Source organism: Narcine bancroftii, chromosome 2 (assembly GCF_036971445.1).
Source record: "Narcine bancroftii isolate sNarBan1 chromosome 2, sNarBan1.hap1, whole genome shotgun sequence".
Classification (NCBI taxonomy): Eukaryota; Metazoa; Chordata; class Chondrichthyes; order Torpediniformes; family Narcinidae; genus Narcine; species Narcine bancroftii.
The window spans coordinates 109,493,444-109,514,979 of record NC_091470.1 but is presented as its reverse complement, the minus strand read 5'-3'; the positions used below and the strand labels follow the sequence as shown (position 1 = coordinate 109,514,979).

The following is a 21,536-nucleotide window of genomic DNA, read 5'->3' as shown; positions in this document are numbered from 1 at the left end:
ACAGGATCAGCAACTCTTCTGCGCCCTCAGCACCTCCTCGCATCCCGGTTCCAATACCTGGTACTCGTCCGGCCAGTTCCAGCCAGTCTTCAGCACGAGTCTCCCGACACCAGCCTCAAGATGCCAGCAGCCCACCGCATGCACTGGTCCCTCAGCTGCAGAGCAGCCATGGTCACCGTCTCCGCGGGTCGCCTTCTCTGCTTCTCCTTCTCAGACGGGGTGTGACCTACCCGTCCTCTGGTGCCCTGCTCCAGTCCCCCACTTCCCCAGAGTCTGCAGCCCCTTGTGGCTGTTGCCGATTAACAGGCGCTGCAGGTACTTACTGTGGCCAAAGTAGTATGGATGTATAGTCAACCCCCTAAATTTTACCCTAAAAATTGGTCCACCAAATTCAACTACTATGTGCATGTATAGTCTAATCAAATCCCAAGTAAATTGAAGAAAGATGTTACATATAAATTTGTTAAATTCAATGGATTATTTGTCTTTATGTCTCAGGCCAATTCCCAGATAACTGATATCAACCACAATGGCAGCTATTAATAATGCAGGATCCCAAGAGAGGCAGGCAGCGCAGAATAAATTAAAGTTAAATTGGGGGATTTAAATTCAAAATTCACAACAGACAATTTCACGGATGAATTCTGAACAAAGGCCAAAGTTTTGCTGGAATTCGTTCTGAATGAGGAGAAAGGCCTGTCCCACCATTCAGTGTACCTTCCCTGCACACGCACCAACAACTGCAAACAAACAGCCCCGGCCCAAGTGTTGGAATCCACGTCTGTAAATCAGAAATTGGAAGAGAGGTAGAAATGCAGGAAAACTCTCACTGAGCAAAGCTGCTGGGATCTGAAGGTGATGCACATCCAGGTCGAGAGAAATCACATCCTTGGCTCTTAGGGGAATGGGGTGGTGAGGAGATTAATGCAAAAATTCCCCAGATTCAAGGAAGATTCCTTAAACTGGAAAATTTCAAATTTATTTTTAACCGGGGCAGCATGGTTGGGATATCACAACGCCTTTACAGCGGCAGCAAATGCGTGGGTTTTCTCCGGTGGCTCCAGTTTCCTCTCACTGTTCAAAAATGTACCGGGGGGGTGGGGGGGTGTTGGTTAATTGAGTAGCACCGACTTGTGGGACGAAATGGCCTGCTACCGTGCTGTATGTCTAAATCCAAAAGAGATCCTGACAGGAAGCATGAGACTACAAACCTTTTCTGCCACAGGGAAAAAGTTAGAAGTCATTATTGACGATATGTGCATTTAGATGACGAAGGATACCATTAGGATGGAAAGGGTACATAAAAGATTCACAAGAAAGTTACTAGAACTGTAGGACTTGAGTTATAAGGAGAAGGGTATTCGAGGAGTCAGCAGGGAAAAGGGTGAAGAGCTTCAAATTCCTGGGTTTCAACATCTCTTAGGAACTCTCCTAGGGCGGCCATGTTGATGCAATCACAAAGACGGCTCGCAAGAGGCTACACTTCGTGAGGTGTTTGAGGAGATTTGTTATGTCACCAAAGGCTTTTCCAGATTTCTGGAGAGCATTCTGTGCGGTTGCGCCACTGTCTGGTACGATGCCAACGCTCAGGACAGGAAAAGTCGACAGAGAGTTGTGAACTCAGCCAGTGCCATCATGGGCACCAGCCTTCAATCCATCGAGGACATCGACAAGAGGTGCTGTCCTAAGAAATCACCCTCTATCCTCAAGGACTCCCACCACCCAGGCCATGCCCTCTTCACTCTGCTACCATCGGGGAGGAGGTACAGGAGCCTGAAGATGAACAGCTTTTTCCCCTCCGCCATCAATGAGCAATGAACCACATACACCGCCTTACTTTCTCCTATTTTTCCACGTATTTATCTATTTTTAAGAGCAACTTAATAACAATATTTTCCCTGTGATGCTGCCGCAAAACAAGTTTTGTGACATGTTCATGACAATGAATTCTTCTGATTTTGGAAATGATAACCTGACAACAGAAGTGAGTGGCATCTTTTCCCAAGGGCATAGAGGTCTAAAACTAAAGAGCAAAGGGAAAAGATTTAAGCCAGTGGTCCTCAACCTTTTTCTTCCCACTCACATCCCACGTTAACTAATCCCTCTGCCATCGGTGCTCTGTGATTAGTAAGGGATTCCTTAAGGCAGGATGTGGGTGGAAAGGGAAGGTTGAGAACCACTGCTCTAGAACCAATTGTTACTGAAATATTTTGCTTGAGAAAAATTGTCATTGGCCCATTTCCTTTGGAGTTCTGAAACCGTGCACATAATGAGGGACGATTAAAACAGTGGTTTTCAAATTTTTTCTTTCCACCTTAAGCAATTTCTTACTAATCACAGAGACGGATGGCATAGGGATTACTTAAAGTGGTACGTGAGGGGAAAGAAAAAGGTTGAGAACCACTGATTCAAAAGGAGGTTGAGGGGAACCTTTTGCACACAGAGGATGGTGGGTATTTCCGTTAGGAAATGGCTTAGGTGTGTACAATAGTGGCATTTAAAAGAAATTTAAATGGTTCATGGTTAGGAAAGAATAAGAGGAATACGGGTTAATGCAGGCAACTGGAACGAGTTCAGGTGGACATCTTGGTTGGCATGGACTCCTGAATCCATCCCAATGATGCACCAACAACTCTTGCTTGGTGCATCCAATGCACGCCTGTTGGATGCACCATAGTGTGGGATGGGAGCTGCTCTGCTCAAGATCAGGCTAATACAACTCAGAACATTACCAACCCCACCCCTCCCCTTTATGACCTCCATCTAGGAAAGGCAGCCATTATTTTGAAAGAACCGATCACACCCCACATCACAATTCTCACTTCTATTGACAGGGAGATGGCTCCGTTGAGCACCTTCGTTCTATCTGCTGCAATTACAGGGATCTCCCGGCATGTCTGCCAATGGCCTAATGCACAGTCAAACAGAGGCTACCTGCAAATTAGAGGAACAACATTCCGTCTGGGCACTCTTCAACCACACGGCATTCAAATCCATCTCTACTTTCTGATAGGCCCCTCCCCTCTCATTCTTTCCCTATCCTCCTTTCCTTCAGCACCCCACCCCCTCCTCTCCCCATTTAAGGAGCCATCCCTCCTCCATCATTTCCCACCTCTTTTCCTCTTCTATCTAATCCACCTATGCCATCTTATTGATGTGCTCTTCCCCCTTCCCCTTCCTCCCTTCACTCCTCTCCTCCCCCAACCTTTTCATTCAGGTGCCTGTCTGTGTTTTTGCTCGTACCTTGACAAGGGGCTCAGGCCCCAAAAATCTCTTCCGTTACGTGCCACGTGACCTGCTGAGTTTCTCCAGCTCTTTGGTATATTGGCACTCTTCTCCCATCGGGAAAGCACTCACCAACAGGCTTAAAGACAGTTCCTTCCCTGCAGCCGTCAGACTTCTGAAGGATCCCAAAACAGCACTCTCATTGCCTTGCTTGGTGCTAACTGATCTTCCATTTTTTTGCAATATCATCCTCTGTAAATGGTCCTCTTTACACGGCTGCAGGTAATGTTAGAGGGAACCTGTTGGTTTGTCGCAGAAGAATCTGTACTAGGCATTTTGTCACAAAATAAAAGTAAACTCAAGGAGTCAGATCGTAGGGCTGGTTTCTGCACTATATAATGCAACAATTCCAACAACACACGTTCAACTCTCCCCAATCCACCTACAGCAGCGAATTAAGCCATGTCATTGTTCAAGTACAACCTGATGAAACAGCATTCTCCGGTCCTCGACGCAAAACATGCGGACGCACAAGCAGACAAAACACCCACAGACACACAATACGTACTCAGGACAAGTATTTATATGTACAAGTAAATATTGTTTTGTAAACATGAGTGTCTCGGAGAATCAGTGTGAGCAGTTCCTTTGGTCGTTCAGCATTCTCACTGCCTGTGGGAAGAAGCTGTTGCTCAGCCTGGTGGTGCTGGCTCCCCAACAGAAGCAGAGTGGGGGAGGGGGTCCTCAATGATCCTCCATGCCCTCTTTAGACAACGATCCCGGTAGGCCACATTGATGTTGGGGGGTGGTGGGGGGGGGGAAGAATCCAGTGATCCTCTCTACCACTCTTATGGTCCTATGGATTGACCTCCGATCCATTTCTCTGCAGTAACCGTACTGTACTGTGATGCAGCCGGATAGAACGCTCTCAAATAAAGCTCCTGCAGAGGCTGAACGCCCACCCATCACAGGATGTTACACTAAATTTAAAGATATTAGGTAGGTAAGAACACAAGTTATAAAGAGGAGATAGGGAAAATTATATTTGAAGTCAACTGAGTGCAACAAAGAACTGGCAAATGAAATCTAATGTTGGAAAATGTGGAACTGTCCATTCCGTCTGCATAAGAAACTTATTCTCGCGGGAGAAAACACTGCACTGTTCTGAGACGACAAGGGATTTGCGTGTTCCACGGCATTTGTAAATGGCTAATACGTAAGTAGAAAATGTAATCTGGAAAACCAGCAGAATATAATTTCATATTGCGAGAGGAAAAGAAATGTTTTAAGTGGGGAGATAATGTTTCAGGTTTTTAGCTGGAATACTGTGTATAATATCAGTTTCCTTGCGTAAGGAAGGTTAGCAATGTGTTGGACGTAGTTTAGAGAAGTTTATTAGACTAATATCTGGAATGGGCAGGGTGCCTCACAAGGAAATGTTGGACAGTTTACACTTGCATCTGTTAGAATTTAGAAGCCTGAGAGTGGATTCAATTGAAACATAAAATCCTGAGAGGCCTTGACAAATTGTTTGGGAAAAGCAAAGGTTTGAAATATTTGATTTCAGATTGTGGGGTTGGTCATTGAGGAGAAACTCAGATGATCTTCTGTTTTGTACAAAAACTGAAATTTCAGCCCCTGCAATATGAAATCTTATCCAGGGGCTTTGCCTAAAAGCTAAACGTCAGGCTTTTTCGCAATTTTACAAACATCTGATATCCTCTGTATTTTACACAGAGGATATCAGATGTTTGAAACTGGCTGGGATTAATTGTTGACCTTATCTACCAATAATAAAGCAATATAAAAACCAATGACTGTGTGGCCAGGTACAATTCCAATGCCATCTACAAGTTTGCCAATGACACCACACTGTCGCCAGAATCACAGACAGCAATGAGGAAGTGTACAGGAGGGAGAAAGATCAGCTCGTTGAATGGTGTAACGACCGCAACCTTTCGCTCAATGTCAGCAAAACCAAGGAGATGATTGTGGACTTCAGGAGGACGTCAGCAGAACATGACCAAGTCCTCATCGAGAGTTCAGTCGGGAGAGGGTCAAGAACTTCAAATTCCTGAATGTCAATATCTCCAAGGATCTGCCCTGGAGCCTTCACATTGATGAAATTTGCAATCACAAAGAAGGCTTGCCAGTGGCTATACTTTGTGAGATGTTTGAGGAGATTCGTTAAGTCACCGAAGACTCTTGTAAATTTCTATAGTACCATGGAGAGCATTCTGGCTGGTGGCATCATTGCCTGGTATGGAAGCGCCACCTCTCAGGACAAGAATAAACTCCAGAGCCTGAGACATCACGGGCACCAGACCACTCCATCAAGGACATCTGCATGAGCCGGTGTCTTAAAAAAGTAGCCTCTATCCTCAAAGACCCCCACCACCCAGGCCATGCCCTCTTCATTCTGCTACCATTGGGGGTAAAGGTACAGGAACCTAAAGACGAGCCATCAAGGCACAAGCACAACTTCTTCCCCACCGCCATTAGATTCCTGAATGAACAATGAACCAAAGACACTGCCTTACTTTTCAGGCACTGTTACTATTTACAGTAATGTCGCAAGATGGTTATAATATGAATTTTTACACTATGATTCAGTCGCAAAACACCGAATTTCATGAATTGTTCATGACAATAAATTCTGATTCTGAAAATGTTGGAAACACTAAAAAAAAAATCAGTTATTACCTACGGAAAGAAAGACATTTCAGAGCTGGGTCTCCTCATCTGAATCTTTCATCTGTCTGAATCTTCGGTCAATCAAAAAAGCTGAATATACTGGAAATTTAAAATAAAAATAGAAAATTCTGGAAACACTCAGGTGGTCAGGCAGTATTTGTGGAAGGAGTCCAAAACACATAAATGTTGTGTATTGCACTACAACCCCAAGGTCAGCAGGCATTCCTGTGTAACTCTGTGGAAGGAGGAACCCAATGGTCAACCATTTCAATTTTGAAACCTGATCAGAGGGGGTGATGAGACGGCCTACACCTGTCCAGCACCTGGTCGCGTGGTCTGCCGACAAAAACCTGGCCCTTAACACCCAAAAGACCAAGGAGATTGTTGTGGACTGCAGGCGTGCTGGGAGCCACACTCATGCCCCTATCTACATCAATGGAGCTACAGTGGGACATGTATCAAGCTTGAGATTTCTTGGTGTCCACATTTCCAATTATCTCACCAGGCCCCTAAACTCCATCCTGATCAAAAAGGCACAACAGCACCTTTATTTCCTGTGGACCATCAAAGCTCACCTCTGTCCCAGGACAGTGATGGATTTTGTACCATTTAGAGCATACTCACTTACAGCTTCTCAGTGTAGTGAGGCAACTGTCTCATATCGGACTGTACGGGTGGTGAAAACTACACCCAATTTCCTACCATTGAGAGCATCTATCAGAAACGCTGCCTGGCCAGGCCAAAGTGTATTATCAAGGATGCATCTCACCCTGACTATGGACTTTTTACTCTCCTTTCATCTAGATTTTGGAGGGCAGGAGGAAGCCGGGGCACCTGCAGGAAACGAGTGGAACACGAAAATCTGCGGACGCTGTGATTGTAATAAAAACACAGAGATGCTGGAGGAACTCAGCCGGTCTCACAGCACCCAGAGGCGGTAAAGATATATTACCGACATTTCGGGCCTGAGCCCTTCTTCAAGATACACCTGTATTATCAAAAAACAGGAAGGTATCTGAATAAAGAATGGAGAGAGAAAGGGGGAAGAACGGGAGTGGGAGGGGTACAGATCAACAGACAAAAGGTGTTGATTGGATATGATAAGAGAAAAAGTGAGAATTAATTTTGGCTCTGGGCAAGGGGACAGAGGGAAAAGGGAAGAGAGAGAGAGAGAGAGAGAGAGAGACACACACACAGCTAGAGGAAAGGAGATGGGAAGATGTGCGGAGGGGGTGGTTTAATGGAAATTAGAGAAGCCATGCTAACGCCATCTGGTTGGAGGGTGCCCAGACAGAAGACGAGGTGTTGTTCCTCCAATCCGCAGGTGGACTCAGTCTGGCAGCGCATGAGACCATCGACAGATATGTCAACAAGGGAATGGGGTGAGTAATTGAAATGAGTGGCCACTGGGAGACCCACACTAGTGGGGCGGTCAGAGCAGAGAACGCACAAACTCCTCACAGGCAGCGCTGGATTCGAACCCAGGTCACCGGCACAGTAATAGCATGGTGCTAACCGGCTGCCCCATTGGAGGAGATCCAGCTTGCAAAACTGGTGCAGTGTTTGTCACTGAGGAGCATGACGGGCCCTGGGGCTGATTTTCTTTAAAAGTGCCACTTTTCTGACCACCACAGAGGAATCTGTTGCCCTTTCAGTCGAATATTTGCTCCTGACGCCCACAGCTTAACGTTTGTGTGATCTTGCAGATGGAAAAGAGGTCGTGGTTAACTGAGCAGATGCTCGGTGCCCCACTTAGACCTGCAGAACCTTTAATTTTGTTCTCCTTTCATTGAGGCATGTTCTACCTGATTACAAGGGATGAGCAGAGTGTTTATTTAGGGAAGACAACCACGTCTTCTAGGTATAGCGTTGGAGGCAATGCACTGTAGTGACAAATATACAGGTTTCACCCCTTTCATTCCGTGATGTCCCCCCTTCTAATGAATTGCGGGACAGAGGATCGCTCATACCGGTGGTTCTCAACCAGTGGGCCATAGAGTATTTACATATGGGTCTTTAAATTAGTTAAGGGTGTGTTTCTTACATTTTTGACTTGAAAATATTGCTCAGTCGTTACCACTAGTGGGCTAAGGCATGTTAGGCCGGAAGCCAGATGTGCCTTAGACCGAGAAAGGTTGAGAACCACTGTAATTTAGACAGGTGGATGCTTTGGACCAGAGATTCTCAACCTTTGTTTCCTACTCAAATACTGCCTGAAGTAATCTCTTACTAATCACAGAGCACCTGTGAATCAGGCAGCATCCGTGGAGAGACACATGATCGGGGTTCCAAGGCTCCAGGACCATCGCTCCTTGAAAGAGGACTTCCAAGTCCCAACGTGGATAATCAACAAACACCTTACAGACAGCGTGGGATTCGAACCCGGGGTTGTTGGGGCTGTGATAGCGTTGCGCTAACCGATTTGCTAGCCATGCCACCCAAGTTGTTCATCTGGCTAAGGATCAACGCTTCGTGTCTGACCCAAAACCCAATGGCGTGAACGTTGAAATTTCAACTTTCAGGGGAATGCAACCCCTGTCCGGTTTCACTTCCCACCTGTCCTTTACCTGCCTTTGTATTCACGTTTCTCCCATGCACCCCTCCCTCATTTGTTTCTGTCCCCACCTGCCTCTCTACCTGTCTTTTATTTTGCTCTACCTATTGTATCTATATACGGCTTGATTTGCCTGGATAGCACAAAACACAAAGCTTCTCATTGTATCTCTGCAAACATAGGAATAACTTGGTAAGTTTGTTCATTTTATGCTTTAACGACATAAGACAGTTGAGCACACTATATTTTAAAGATTATTAATAGAGGGACATACCGAATTCAGACAAGATGCCTTTTTCAACTCTCTGTTTAATTCCACCTCCTCTCACTACACATGTCAGAACCAGGATGTGAGAGGGCGCTAGAGGCTTCCTGATCGTGTCAGAGGTGGGCATCTAGAGCTCTGGTTTGGAGGGAAGGCTGTGGGACTACAACAGGGAAAGTCACGGACAGTCAGTGACCCTGCGGGGACTCCCATTCGGTTCTTTCTCTGGCTGCAAGGGGTGGCAGGCAATTTTTGCTGGTAGCGATTCTCTGCCTTCCGGTAGACAAAAGGAAATTCCATGTCATATCCCATTTTCTGTTCATTGCACGGCAGTAAAATAATCTTGGATCACTCACCTGCCTGTGTCTCCCAATTCCACCCCTCCCCTCCCACAACCAGCTCCATCTGTCCGTCCTCCACCTCTCCATCTAATGGCTCCTCTCGTCCCTCCCTTTTTTAATGCCAGCTCTCTTTCCTCTCCACTCTCAGTCTCAATGCAGAAATGTTGACAGTTCCTTCCCCCCCCTCCCCCCACCGCAGATGCTGCTCAACTCACTGAATTTCTCCTGCAGTTTAGATTAGGATCCAAATACCAGTATCTACAGTCTCTTGTGCCTCCAATTTTAAATTTAGACATACAGCACGGTAGCAGACCTTTTCAGCCCACGAGCCCCTGTAGCCCAATTGACCTACAATTCCTGGTACGTTTCTAAGGGTGGGAGGAAACTGGAGCTGCCGGAAGAATGTACAAACTCCTTGAAGACAATGTGGGATTCGAACCCCGGTCGCAATCGCTGGCACTGTAATGGCATGGCGCTGACCACTATGCCAAATATGTGGCCTTCCAATATTTTATTCTACTTTAATTTGCTGTTTGGCAGAGATATTTTTTCCCTCAATCAAGAATATATTGCTCCCTGTGGGATCATATAGGAACTCAAAATGGAGGAATTTTTCTAATTTTGTTATTCCAAATTTCTTGTGGATAACTTCAGCTGGTGAACATCTGGGAAAAGATTCCAACTCTCCACCCTGAAGTTTTGGAAGGTTAAACCAGATTGGAACTTCCATGGTCAATAGTAGAACAGGGAGACCTAAGGGTACAAGAACATTGTTCCCTGAAAGTGTCGACATGGGCAAATAACGTGGTGAAGTAGGCATTTGTCTTCATCAATCAGGGTACTGAGTATAGGAGCTGGAATGTTGCATTACAACTGTACAAGATATTGATGGTCTCCTACCTAGAGGAAAGGTAACATTAAGCTGGAAATGGGACAGAAAATATTCAGCATTGGGAAGCTTGAATTCTATGGAAAGGTTGGGCAGGATGGAATTTCTCCCTGCAGTGTAGAAGGTGAAGAGCAGAGGTTTATAAAATCATGAAGGGGGAAATAAATAAGGTATGTAATATTGAAAAGACATTTACAGTAAAAACCCCCAGTGAGCACCAATGGGAATTGGTAGATGCCGGATAAGTGAATTTTCCAGTTGCTTGACATTGCATGTGCAAGAATTGTTGAACTACCTACTGGGGTGGGGGGAAGACACAGCAATTTTAAACTTTCGTACTTTTTACCTATTTATTTTCTGCAATTATTGAGGCTGATGGTTGCTTGAATTCCAGATAACGGGGACAGTAAAGGTTTAGAGCAGTGGTTTTCAAACTGCCCCCCTTAACTCACATTCCATCTTTCACAATCCATATGTTTAAGGTGGGATGTGAGTGGGAAGGGAAGGTTGAGAACCACTGCACTTGACCTAATTGTTAATAAAATATTTTGCTTGAGAAAAATTGTCATTGATCCATTTCCACTGGAGTTATGAAACCATGCACATAATGAGTCAATTAGGTACGATTAAAACAGTGGTTTTCAAACTTTTTCTTCCCACTCACCCCACTCACATCCAACCTTGAACAATCCCTTACTAATCACAGAGCACCGATGGTATAGGGATTACTTAAAAAAGTGATGTGTGAGTTTTTGGGGGTGGGGGCAGTTTGAAAACCACTGGTTTAGAGGAACATGGGCCAAACCCTTAAATGGGGTTAGCATGGGCATGGATGTTGGGCCGAAAGCCCTGTTTCCATGCTGTATGTCTCTAAGATAGGGTTGAAAGGTCAGCAATTCGAGTGGAGCGAAGCAGATCAGGAGATTTCCTCTGTTGCTGTGTTGGCCAATCACCTGCCAGAATTTAGGAGTTATTATAAATCAGGCAACTGTAATAAATGTGGCCCTGGAGGAATTTTAAATTAAAATGTTAGGCCGGAAGAAATTAAACCTCCTCGAGGTGGCCATCAGTGAAAAAATGTTGTAAGTGTAACACCCTGATCTCACCAGTGAGCTTCTTGGCATATTCCCTTAAATGTGGCCTCACAAAATGATCTTGCCATGCTACACTAATTTAATTGCAATAGGACCATTAATGCGTCGGTAAATCAATCTTAATTCCCTCTCAAAGCTGCTCTCCCATCCAGAACATTTTCCTTTCTCTGTATTTTCCCTGCTGTTGAAGATATGCCAGGATCCAGTTTCGTTCGGAACATTCCCTTGCTATGACAACAGCAGAAATCTGTTGCTATGAGGCCTCCATCCAGAATGAAATCTTCCCCCTCTCCTACCCCTCAAAATAATCTCAACACATCAATAAACATGCAGCAACCTATTTAATTCCAAGTCCTTCATAGAGTTTCCTTTATCCAGAATAAGCTAAGGTAACCACATGTGCCATGTCCCCGACTGGGTGCTGACACAATCTTGGATTCGGTCTGACCCATTGCAAAGCTCTGATGGGAGTAATTTCTGTCTTGAGAGCCCAAATGCTCCAAGATCTTAAATTCAAATTAGACAGAGCACAGTTACAGGCCCTTCCAACGCACAAGCCTTGCCACCCAATCATGGCAATCAACCTACATCAGAGAGACTGGGAGATCGCTTCGTTGAGCATCATCGCTCTGTCCGCGTCAGTGACAGGGATCTCCTGGTGGCCAACCATTTCAATTCTGCGCCCCACTCCCGCACTGATAGGCCTGTCCGTGGCCTGATGCACTGCCAAAACAAGGCCACTCACAAATTGGAGGAGGAACTTTAAATATTCCGTCAAGGCACTCTCCAACCTGATGGCACTAAGATCAACTTCTCTGGTTTCTGCTGGAGGACTCCTTGTTCTCCCTCCCTTTCCCAAGCCTCCAGCTCACCACCCTCTTCTCTCTCCATTCACAGAGTCATCTCCCCTCCCTGTGTTCTCCCTCCCTTATCCACCCATTACCTCTTGTCTGTGGGAATATGCTCTCCCACCACCACCCCCCCCCCGCCCCTACCTCCACCCCCTTTATTCAGGCCCCAGCCAACATTTTGTTCAGACCTTGATGAAGGGCTCAAGCCAGAAACATTGGTTATGAATATTTATCTTTTCTACATAAGGTACACTGCCAAGTTTATCTAGCACTGTGTTTTTACTTCAACCATAGCGTCTGCAGACTTTCATGTTTCACCCCAATCTACAATCCCCGTATGTTCTGAAGTGTGGAAGGAAACCGGAGCACCTGGGAAAAAACAGACACGGGGAGAATGTACAAACTCCTTACAGACAGGGCCAGATTCGAACCAGGGTCACTGGTGCTGCAATAGTGTTGCACTAACTAAGCTGCCCTGAAAATATAATGCATATTTTGAGTGAATTCCAATTTTAAAAAGGAAGACCTTGCCCTTAATTTGTTTAAGACTAAGGTAGGAACTTTCCTCTGCAAAGATACTGGAAATTTTGTCTTGTTATCTGCAAAATGATAAGAAACTTCCTTATAGGTCCATAGATATGCCTTCGAGGCAATGCTTGCTGATCCTTTTAACTCCATCCCTCTCCCTGAGTGTTGACCTGCTATACTGTTGATAGAATTGAGGGATGACATTGGCCTTTTGATTGTGGACTTTGAAGTCTTCTGCAGATGAGTTCAGCCTCTGCTATTGTCACAGTGGGTGGTGCCAAGTGTCAGCTCTTTGACTCTGTCAGAACTGGAAATGCTCAGTTGTCTCATCTTTGAGAAGATAATGGAGAGTGCAAACTCTGCCCGGATCATTGATAACTAACCAGCAGCCATCAACCAAAGTACATATCAGGTTTACACACCCGGCAGCCTACAGGACCGAGCTTCAGACATGGGTTTCCATCTTGGCTCCAAAAGAAGAAGGGCTCAGGACTGAAACGTTGACTTTGCCTCCTATGGATGCTGACAGGCCAACTGAGTTCCTTCAGCATTTTGGTGTGCACATCAGGTATGCATTGTCATTTCAAACCTTGCTAGTGGAAAGGCCCACCTCTCTCCTGCACTCATGCCACCTGCACACTGCTTTTGCTTGCCCCAGTGGACGACCCATCCATGGACGTGTGGCGATCACCTCCGCAGTGATCATACTACTATACTGGGTCATTGGGTCATGATTTTGCAACAGGCACTTACATCTCTCTACCCTGTCCCATCCCCACCAGCTTTTGCCTCATACCTTCATCTGATTCTTCATTCAATAACTCCTGCCTTTCAGGAAGGGTTGCCTACCTTGACCCTCCAATCCTGAAAAACTCTCTCAGAGAATTTGCAACTGAGAGCACCCTGGAAATTCATCCATTTGTCACTTCTGGGGGATGTTCATGTTGTGACTGAACATGCCCAGTAACAAATGCCCCATTTAAATTCAGAGATCACGGTGCAGTTTGTATGTACGTTCCTCTGGCTAAACCACTGATCAATGTTTGAATTCAACCACTAACTCAGAAGTTAGCCCAGTCACCACTTAAGAATCCAGTAATAAAACACAAAACTCTGCAGACACCATGGTTGAACTGAAAAACGCAAAGCTGGAGAAACTCAGCAGGCCAGTGTCCTTTTTTAGAGCAAAGATAAAATTACTTAACCAATGTTTCAGGCTTGATAATCTTTTCTGTATAAAGAGCACCATTTGACCCGCTAAGTTTCTCCAGCATTTTTACCAGAATGCACAATCTCCAACCCCCCCCACCGAAATAAAATTAAACATTTCTGAACAGCATAAATAAAGGGGAGACAAAAAAAAGCAAACAAAAGCCTTGAGAAAACGTGACAGATTAATTTGTGGAAAAATATCCTTAATAAACAGCAAATTTGACAAGACTGTGTGCCTCGTCAACCACTGACTCATTTGATGTTTTCCTGGCTGCTTGGGCTTTTGATGGATTTGCAAATATAATTCTGGATATTAAAAGCAATGCATGCCAACTTACTGCTTTGTTTTGTGCAACAAACCATTGGGACCTGTTCTAGCTTACAGTCCACTTGGCTAAGCTTATGAAAACCATCTGTGGCTTTCCTGTCCTTACACCATCGGTCAGCATGAAACTCACATGACTGCTTTCCTTTAAACGTTCCTGCACTTTCGCAACTGCCCTTTGTTTACAACATGTTGTGGAATTTATTTTTGTTATTCCCTTTCTTTCCTGGTAATTCTTGTTTTGTTCCATGACTAAGCAGATGAAATGCAAATGATTATCTCTGACCAGATGATACTGACTGCACTGACCCACCTAACATCAAACAGTGATTGATGACCAACCAGAACCACTTCCTGCCCCAGCTTCCTGAGCTTTTAGATGCAGGCGCACTGATTCACTCACAACATCTCCATGCTTATGTCTCTGGGATCAAAGGTTACTTTTCTGCAGTGCACTTGACTGACATTTTGACTTTGACTACACTTGACTGACTACGTCTTCATCGACTTCTCTCCTAGTCTGGACAAACTGGGAAATCACTTCATTGAGCACCTTTGTTTTGCCCGCATCAGTGACAGGAATCTCCCAGTGGACGACTACTTCAATTCCGCTCCCCACTCCCGCACGGACATGCCCGTCCATGGCCTCGTGCATTACCAAACCAAAGTTGGAATTAGCACCGACTTCCCCAGTTTCTGCTCGCCTACTCTCTGTTCTCTCTCCCTCATCCCTCCATCTCCTTTTCTCCAGTTCTCCAGTTCTCCACCCCCTTCCTCCTCCTTTCACAGAGCCATCCTCCTCTCCCCCCGTTTGCTGGTGTGTCCCTCCCTCCCTTGTCCAACTATTACCTCCTGCCCATGGGTCTGTGCTCCTCCCCCTGTCCCTCCCACCCCCACCGTTTCATTTGGGCACCTGCCAATATTTTGCTCAAACCTTGAAGAAGGGCTCGAGTCTGAAATGCTGGCTATGTATTTTTTTAAAATGTAGGCATGCAGCTCGGAAACAGGCCCTTCCGGTCCACAAGCCAGTGCTGCTTAATTACGCCCAATTGCCCTACAACCCCTCGTACTTTTTAGTCGGTGGGAGGAAACTGGAGGCCTCGGGGAAAACCCAAGCAATCACGGAAAGAACCTACAAACTTCTCACAGCAGCGCCAGATTTGAACCCAGGTTGCTGGGCTTCAAATCCCGCACTGTCTGTAAGGAATTTGTTCGTTCTCCCCGTGTCTGGGTGGGTTTTCCCCGGGGATCCGGTTTCATCCCACCAATTGAACTGTACCGGGGGTGTAAGTTAATTGGGCAGCATGGGCTCGTGGGCCAAAATGGCCTGTTACTGTGCTGTATATCTAAATTTAAATTCAACAACGCTCTGCTAACCATGCCACCCGTATCTTTATCCTTGCGACATAAAGGACACTGTTTGACTTGCTGAGTTTCTCCAGCGTCGTGGTTTTACTTCAATCACGGTATCTGCAGACTTAGCATTATGTTACCCGTGGTCAACTAGGACAAATTTTTCTGTTCACTTTCCACATTTCTTTTTCAAACTGCTCCTCTTTTCTTGATTTGTTGCACAAGAGAGCTTGAGCTGGATCCATTGCTTTCCACAGTCAAAGTTGATTAAGGGAAGTTGTGCTGGCAGCAGGAATAATTTTTGGCAGCCTTAAGTGGAGTCACCAATCCAAGGGCGAGGGTTCGTTTAATAAATGAGCACATGCTACACTAATCAGACTCTCAGGAGGAGGTTCCTTTGTCCCAGAGGCATGAAGCTCGTGCGTTATGAATGGAGGAACCAAAGGTTTTTGTTCTTTTAAGGAAACATTCAGCATCATGCCCTACCTTGTCTCCAGGGCGAGGGCGCATCACAGATACCCGATCATAGCCTTTCCGCAGAAGAACCCACAGTGCATCCAACTTGCCCTGAAATGAAGAGAACAGTCATTTAGACCCATTTACTGTAATAAATCCTTTAAACCCATCTTTGCTCATTTTGAGCAGGTTCAGTTTCCAGAGTCACTCCCTCCTTCCTGGAGACTTAAAACCTGAAACTGTTCTTCTAATTACCATGTGTAACCACGTTACTTACCCACAATCTACAGTTGAGAGCCAAGCTTTTCCTTTGCTTGGAACCAATTAGCTTTCACAAGGAGGGTGGTTTTAACTGTCTGAGCTCAGCATGAGTTGATAGACAGGTATTTAAGGTGACGAAAATATGTGAGGGAGCAGATATTTCTGACTGTGAACACGACTAGAAGTTAATAATGTTGAAACTGTCACTGCGACGGAGAATTCAGAAGCCTGAACGGCCAAAGGAACTGCTCACGCTAAGAATCCGAGATTCTCATTTGGACAAGAGAGTATTTATTTTTATAGATAAAGTACTTGTCCTGCATATGTATTATTTGTCTATGCGTGTGTGATGTCTGGTGGTGTGTCTGTATGTATTGCACCGAGGACCGGAGAACGTTGTTGTGCAACCAGATGACAATAAACTTGACTTGACTTGGCATTTCTTTACCCAGATTGTGCTAAGAATGTGGAACTTGTTGCCACTGGGAGCAGTTAGGGCAAATAGCAGGAGAAGAACCTGATTCGACACAATGTGGAAGACTGGAAAAAGCTCACGTGTTTGCCACAGGCCAGAGCCATCAAGTTCAACTGGCTAATTCCATGCTGTAAATACTGACAAAAGTAGCCGAGTGCTCGTGTGCCATTCCACTGCACCATCATGGGACACATCAGTTGATCTCAGTGGGGTACTATCAGCTGTCAAAACACTGCAAGATCCGCTGCCTCCTGATTTCTAGCACAGCCTAATTCCCTTCAGTCCATCAGGGCCAGGTGGATCTTCAGCTCAAAGCTCTGGAGTTAAATCATGAAATCCTTCCTCCTCTATCTTGGAAATGTGCCTCCAGACTCACCTCTTTGTCGCACTTCTGTCGCTCATTTTTAAAAAAAGTCCCTGCAAAACCTTTTGCTGCAGGAGCACAAAACACAGTTGGAACAGTGTAATGAGGTAGAGGGTGATGGGTTTGCATTGAACTGCCAGTGGAGAGATTCCATTCGAGACCGAAACTGGTTCATCACTGCATCTGTTCTTTGGGGCAGTGCTTAAGCCCAATTAACTTCAGTATATTTTTACAAAGACAAACAGCACAGTAACAGGCCCTTTTGGCCTGTGCCGTCCGATTACACCCAATGAACCTGCAACCCCAGTACATTTTGAACAGTGGGAGGAAACCGGAGCACCCGGTGGAAGCCCACCTGGACACAAGGAGAACATACAAACTCCTGACAGACAGCGTGGGATTCGAACCCCGGTCCCGAGCGCTGGCGCTGTTACAGTGATGTACTAACTGCTAGGCCCAAACCGCTATTCCATTTAAAATTGTCCTTGCCTCTCAAGGTCAGAGGTAGGTCTAATTGCATGAAGTTTAATGTAACTTCAGCAAGTAAAGCACCCCAAACCTGCTTGCTGTAAGACCATAGGCCATTCCATGGCCTGGAGGTGGTGGCTGTGATACTTCTGTATCTCTTCCTCAAAAGGAGCGGCTGTAAGATGAAGTGTGAGGGGTGGAAGGGGTCCTCAATAATTTTTGACAGTGACCCCGGTAGATCATGTCGATGGGCCGGGGAGGTGAGAGATACTTCAATGAAACTCTCCGCCACTTGTATGGTCCTGTGGATTGGCCTACGATCCATTTCTCTGCAAAAATCATTCCACACTGTAATGCAGCCAGCCAGGACGCTCTCAATAGAGCTCCTGAAACAGGTTGACATGATGGTGGCCGGTAGCCTTGCCCACTTTCAGTCTTCTCAGTAAGTGTAGTTGGTCTTGCACCTTCCTGACAAGTGAGGAGATGATGAGTGTCCATGATAGGTCACTGGTTAAGTGAACTCCAAGGAACTTGGTGCTCTCCACGACAGATTCTTAATGTATAGTGGAGAATGGTCCATTGAAGTCCACAATGATCAGTTTCATCTTGCCCACATTGAGACTCTCACACCATATCACGAGATTTTCCACCTCCTCTCTGTAGTGTGACTCATCGTTGTTGATGACGAGGCCAAAAACGTTTTGCCATCTGCAAACTTGACAACCCTGTTGGAGCATGATCTGGTGATGCAGTCGTGGGTCAATAGCATGAACTATGATTGCAAAGTGGACCAATCTGCACACTGAAATGTAGTTGCTTGCCTACTCAGAGGTAGCTCTCACCCCTCAAACTCCTGACAAGAAGGATAAAAGGAGCAGGATTTGAAAGCATCACCACCTCCACATTCTCCTAATTATCAAACATTACTTGTAAATATATTGCTTGGCCCTCATTGTTGCTGGGTCAAAATCTTGGAACTGCTACACAAGAGTCCTCTGAGAATATTCACCAGAAGAATTTCCCATTTCAATTCCCCGTCCCGTTCCCTTCCTGGCACATCTGTCCATGGTCACATGCACGGCCAGACTGAGACCACCTGCAAATTGAAGGAACCAATATATTTCCAAGTAATGTTTGATAAATAGGAGAATGCGGAGGTGGTGATGCTCTCAAATCCTGCTCCTTTTATCCTTCTTGTCAGGAGTTTGAGGGGTGAGAGCTACCTCTGAGTAGGCAAGCAACTACATTTCAGTGAGCAGATTGGTCCACTTTGCAATCATAGTTCACGCTATTGACCCTCGACTGCATCACCAGATCCAGCTCCAACAGGGTTGTCCATCTGGGCACCCTCCAACCAGATGGCAGGGTCGAGGGAGGGGGAGGGATGGAAGGAGGGTGAGAGAGGGAGGAATGAGGGTGAGAGAGGGAGGAACGAAGGTGAGGTGGGAACGGGGGGGTGAACGAGGGGGGTGAACGAGAGAGGGCAAGAGAAAGAAAAAAGGCAAAAGAATTTAAAATTTTAAATAAATATTTCATCTGCCAAGAATAATGCTTCTAATATTAATAAAGAGTAATTCTTCAAAAATAATATTTCTCTTCCTCCTATTTGATCTCCCTTTGCCATCCAGATGCCAGACAGCATCAAACATTCAAGCGCTGTGGTTGTAATTTTCCAAAGCCACACTCCACTCCAGGCTTTTGCTGCAATTAAAAGTTGAAATAACTATGGGGGCTGCAGAATATTAAACCTCTGAGCTGCTACATCATGGGTCAGACACCAGTCATGGCAGTGCTCGGTCTCCCCAGAGATAGCTTGGAGATGCCCAAAAGAAAGCACCTCCTTCAATTGCATGTCAGGGCAATTAAGGAAGGGACAAACATATTTTAGTCTTGAATATCTTTTGGGGATATGCAGTAACTGGTTCTTTTGAAGAAGTCCTATTTGTTGTGTAGACGAATGAGGAGGTAAAGTAACCGTGTTTTCTGTTGCAACCTTGCAAATCCAACTATCTTTTTTGCTGGGGATTTGATGGTCTATAGAACTACAGAACATGTCAGCATAGAAAAAGGCTCTTTGGCCCTTCTAGTCTGTGCCACATTATTATTTTGCCCAGTTCCACTGACCTGCACCCAGTCCATACCTCTCTCATCCATGGACCTGTCCAAATCCTTCTTAAATATTAAAATTGAGCCTGCATTTACCTCTTCAGCTGGCAGCTCGTTCCACACTCCCACTACTCTCTATGTGAAGAAGTTCACCCTCATGCTTCCCCTTTCACCCTTAATCCATGCCCTCTGGTTTGTATCTCACCAACCCTCAGTGGAAAAAAGCCTACCTACTTCTACTCTGTCGATACCCCTCATAATTTTAAATTCCTCCATCAAATCTCCCCTCATTTTTCTACGTTCCAGGGAATCAAGTTCAAACCTGTTCCCTGTAACTCATTGCTTTATTACTCTGCTATACTGTTATTTTCTCATCAGTCTCTTCTGGAAGACTTTTGTTGACCTTCAACCGTTTGTCTCCTGCCAACAGCTCGACCCTTAACTGTAAGGATGTTACTCCAGCTTGCAGTTGTTGGCTTCCTGAAATGCTTTAAAAAACACATTTAATAATAAATTCTGCAATTACCTTCCAAAAAACATCATCCTTTTACATTTGTAACCATCTGAATCTCAGGAGGTTTACTTGATTAGCAGGGTCAGATTTTATTAGCCATTTCAAACCATGTGCGAGAAGGTGGTGGCAGATCATCCTATCGTCATTATGTGTCCTGACCTAAACTGTAGAAATATGCTCAGTTCATTGGCATCCCCCAACTCTGAAAAATTGGGATTGACATTGTAGCGCAGAGAGTGGAGAGCACCAAGTTCCTTATCAGCAACAATAATGAGTTGCATGAAAGAGAAGAGGTGGAAGATCTCGTTGACAATCTGAGTCTTAATGTGGACAAGACAAAGGAGATGATCATGGACTTCAGGAGGACCAGGAATGACCACCCTCCACTACACATCAATAACTCTGAATTGGAGAGAGTGGAGAGCACCAAGTTCCTTGGAGTTCACTTAACTGGTGACCTATCATGAACACACATCTCCTCATTTGTCAGGAAAATGCATCAGCGACTGCACTCCCTGAGAAGACTGAAGCGGGTAAGGAATCCAACACCATCACGTCAACCTTCTACAGGAGCTCTCTTAAGAGCGTCCTGGCCGGCTGCATCACAGTGCAGTACAGTTGCTGCAGAGAAATGGATTGGAGGTCAATCCACGGGGCCGTAAGAGAGGCAGAGAGGATCAAAGGATCCACCCCCATCAACGTGATCTACCAGGACCGTTGTCTGAAGAGGGTGCGCAAAATCATTGAGGACCCCTTCAACCCTGAACAAAGCTTCTTTTAGCTGTTCCCTTTAGAAAAGAGATACAGGAGGATCAGAGCCAGCACCACCAGGCTGAGGAACAGCTTCTTCCCACGGGCAGTGAGAATGCTGAATGACCAAAGGAACTTCTCACACTAACCATCCCAGACTCTCATATTCATGAAACTTATTTATTCATTTGTATAGATGAAAATATTTGACTTGCAATTCTGGACAATTCTGGTCTCCTTTCATAGCTCTTTTTGGAATACTTTGTGACAAAAATGTTAAACCAACTTCAATCCAATCTCGCATTTCATCCTTTTCTTCGTTAACACATTGTTCGTCCACATGTGTGTTCTGTCTGGTTGTGTGTCTGCAGAGAACACTGTTTCGTCGAATTGTACTTGTGCATTCAGATGACGATCAATTTGACTACTATTTGACAGGCAGTGAGCAGAGTATCTGTCAGATCCCAACCAACACTAGGCACAGAACGGAGAACCACCACTAGATTCACACTGCTTCTGGCCTGTCTGCATCTTGGACATCATAATATGTCAATCCTGCACACAGGAACTTGTAGCTGCAAGGTTCTTATTTCCCACCAACCTACCGGAGATACCGGCATACAAGACGATCCACTTAAAAATGTCACCTCAAAATTGGGTCATCCCATACGCTGGGTCTAAATCTGTTCCTCGACAACTAAGCCTCAACACCACCATCATCTTCCCACTGGCTCCGATGCAATCTCGCACATGCCCCATTAGTTAACAGTGAAGTCTCAGAACTCCCTCATGGGGTCCATCCGCCCAGCCC

The 21,536-nt window shown here is 45.4% G+C and overlaps 1 protein-coding gene across 1 annotated transcript in view; it reads right to left on the bottom strand.

The window, feature by feature from the left end:
• LOC138754140 (anthrax toxin receptor 1-like) overlaps window positions 1–21,536 on the bottom strand; it is a 190,676-nt gene that overhangs the window by 29,204 nt on the left and 139,936 nt on the right. Inside the window, exon 16 of the mRNA XM_069917999.1 lies at window positions 15,818–15,898. Within this exon, the coding sequence (XP_069774100.1) occupies window positions 15,818–15,898 (81 nt within the window). The remainder of the gene's footprint in view (window positions 1–15,817; window positions 15,899–21,536) is intronic.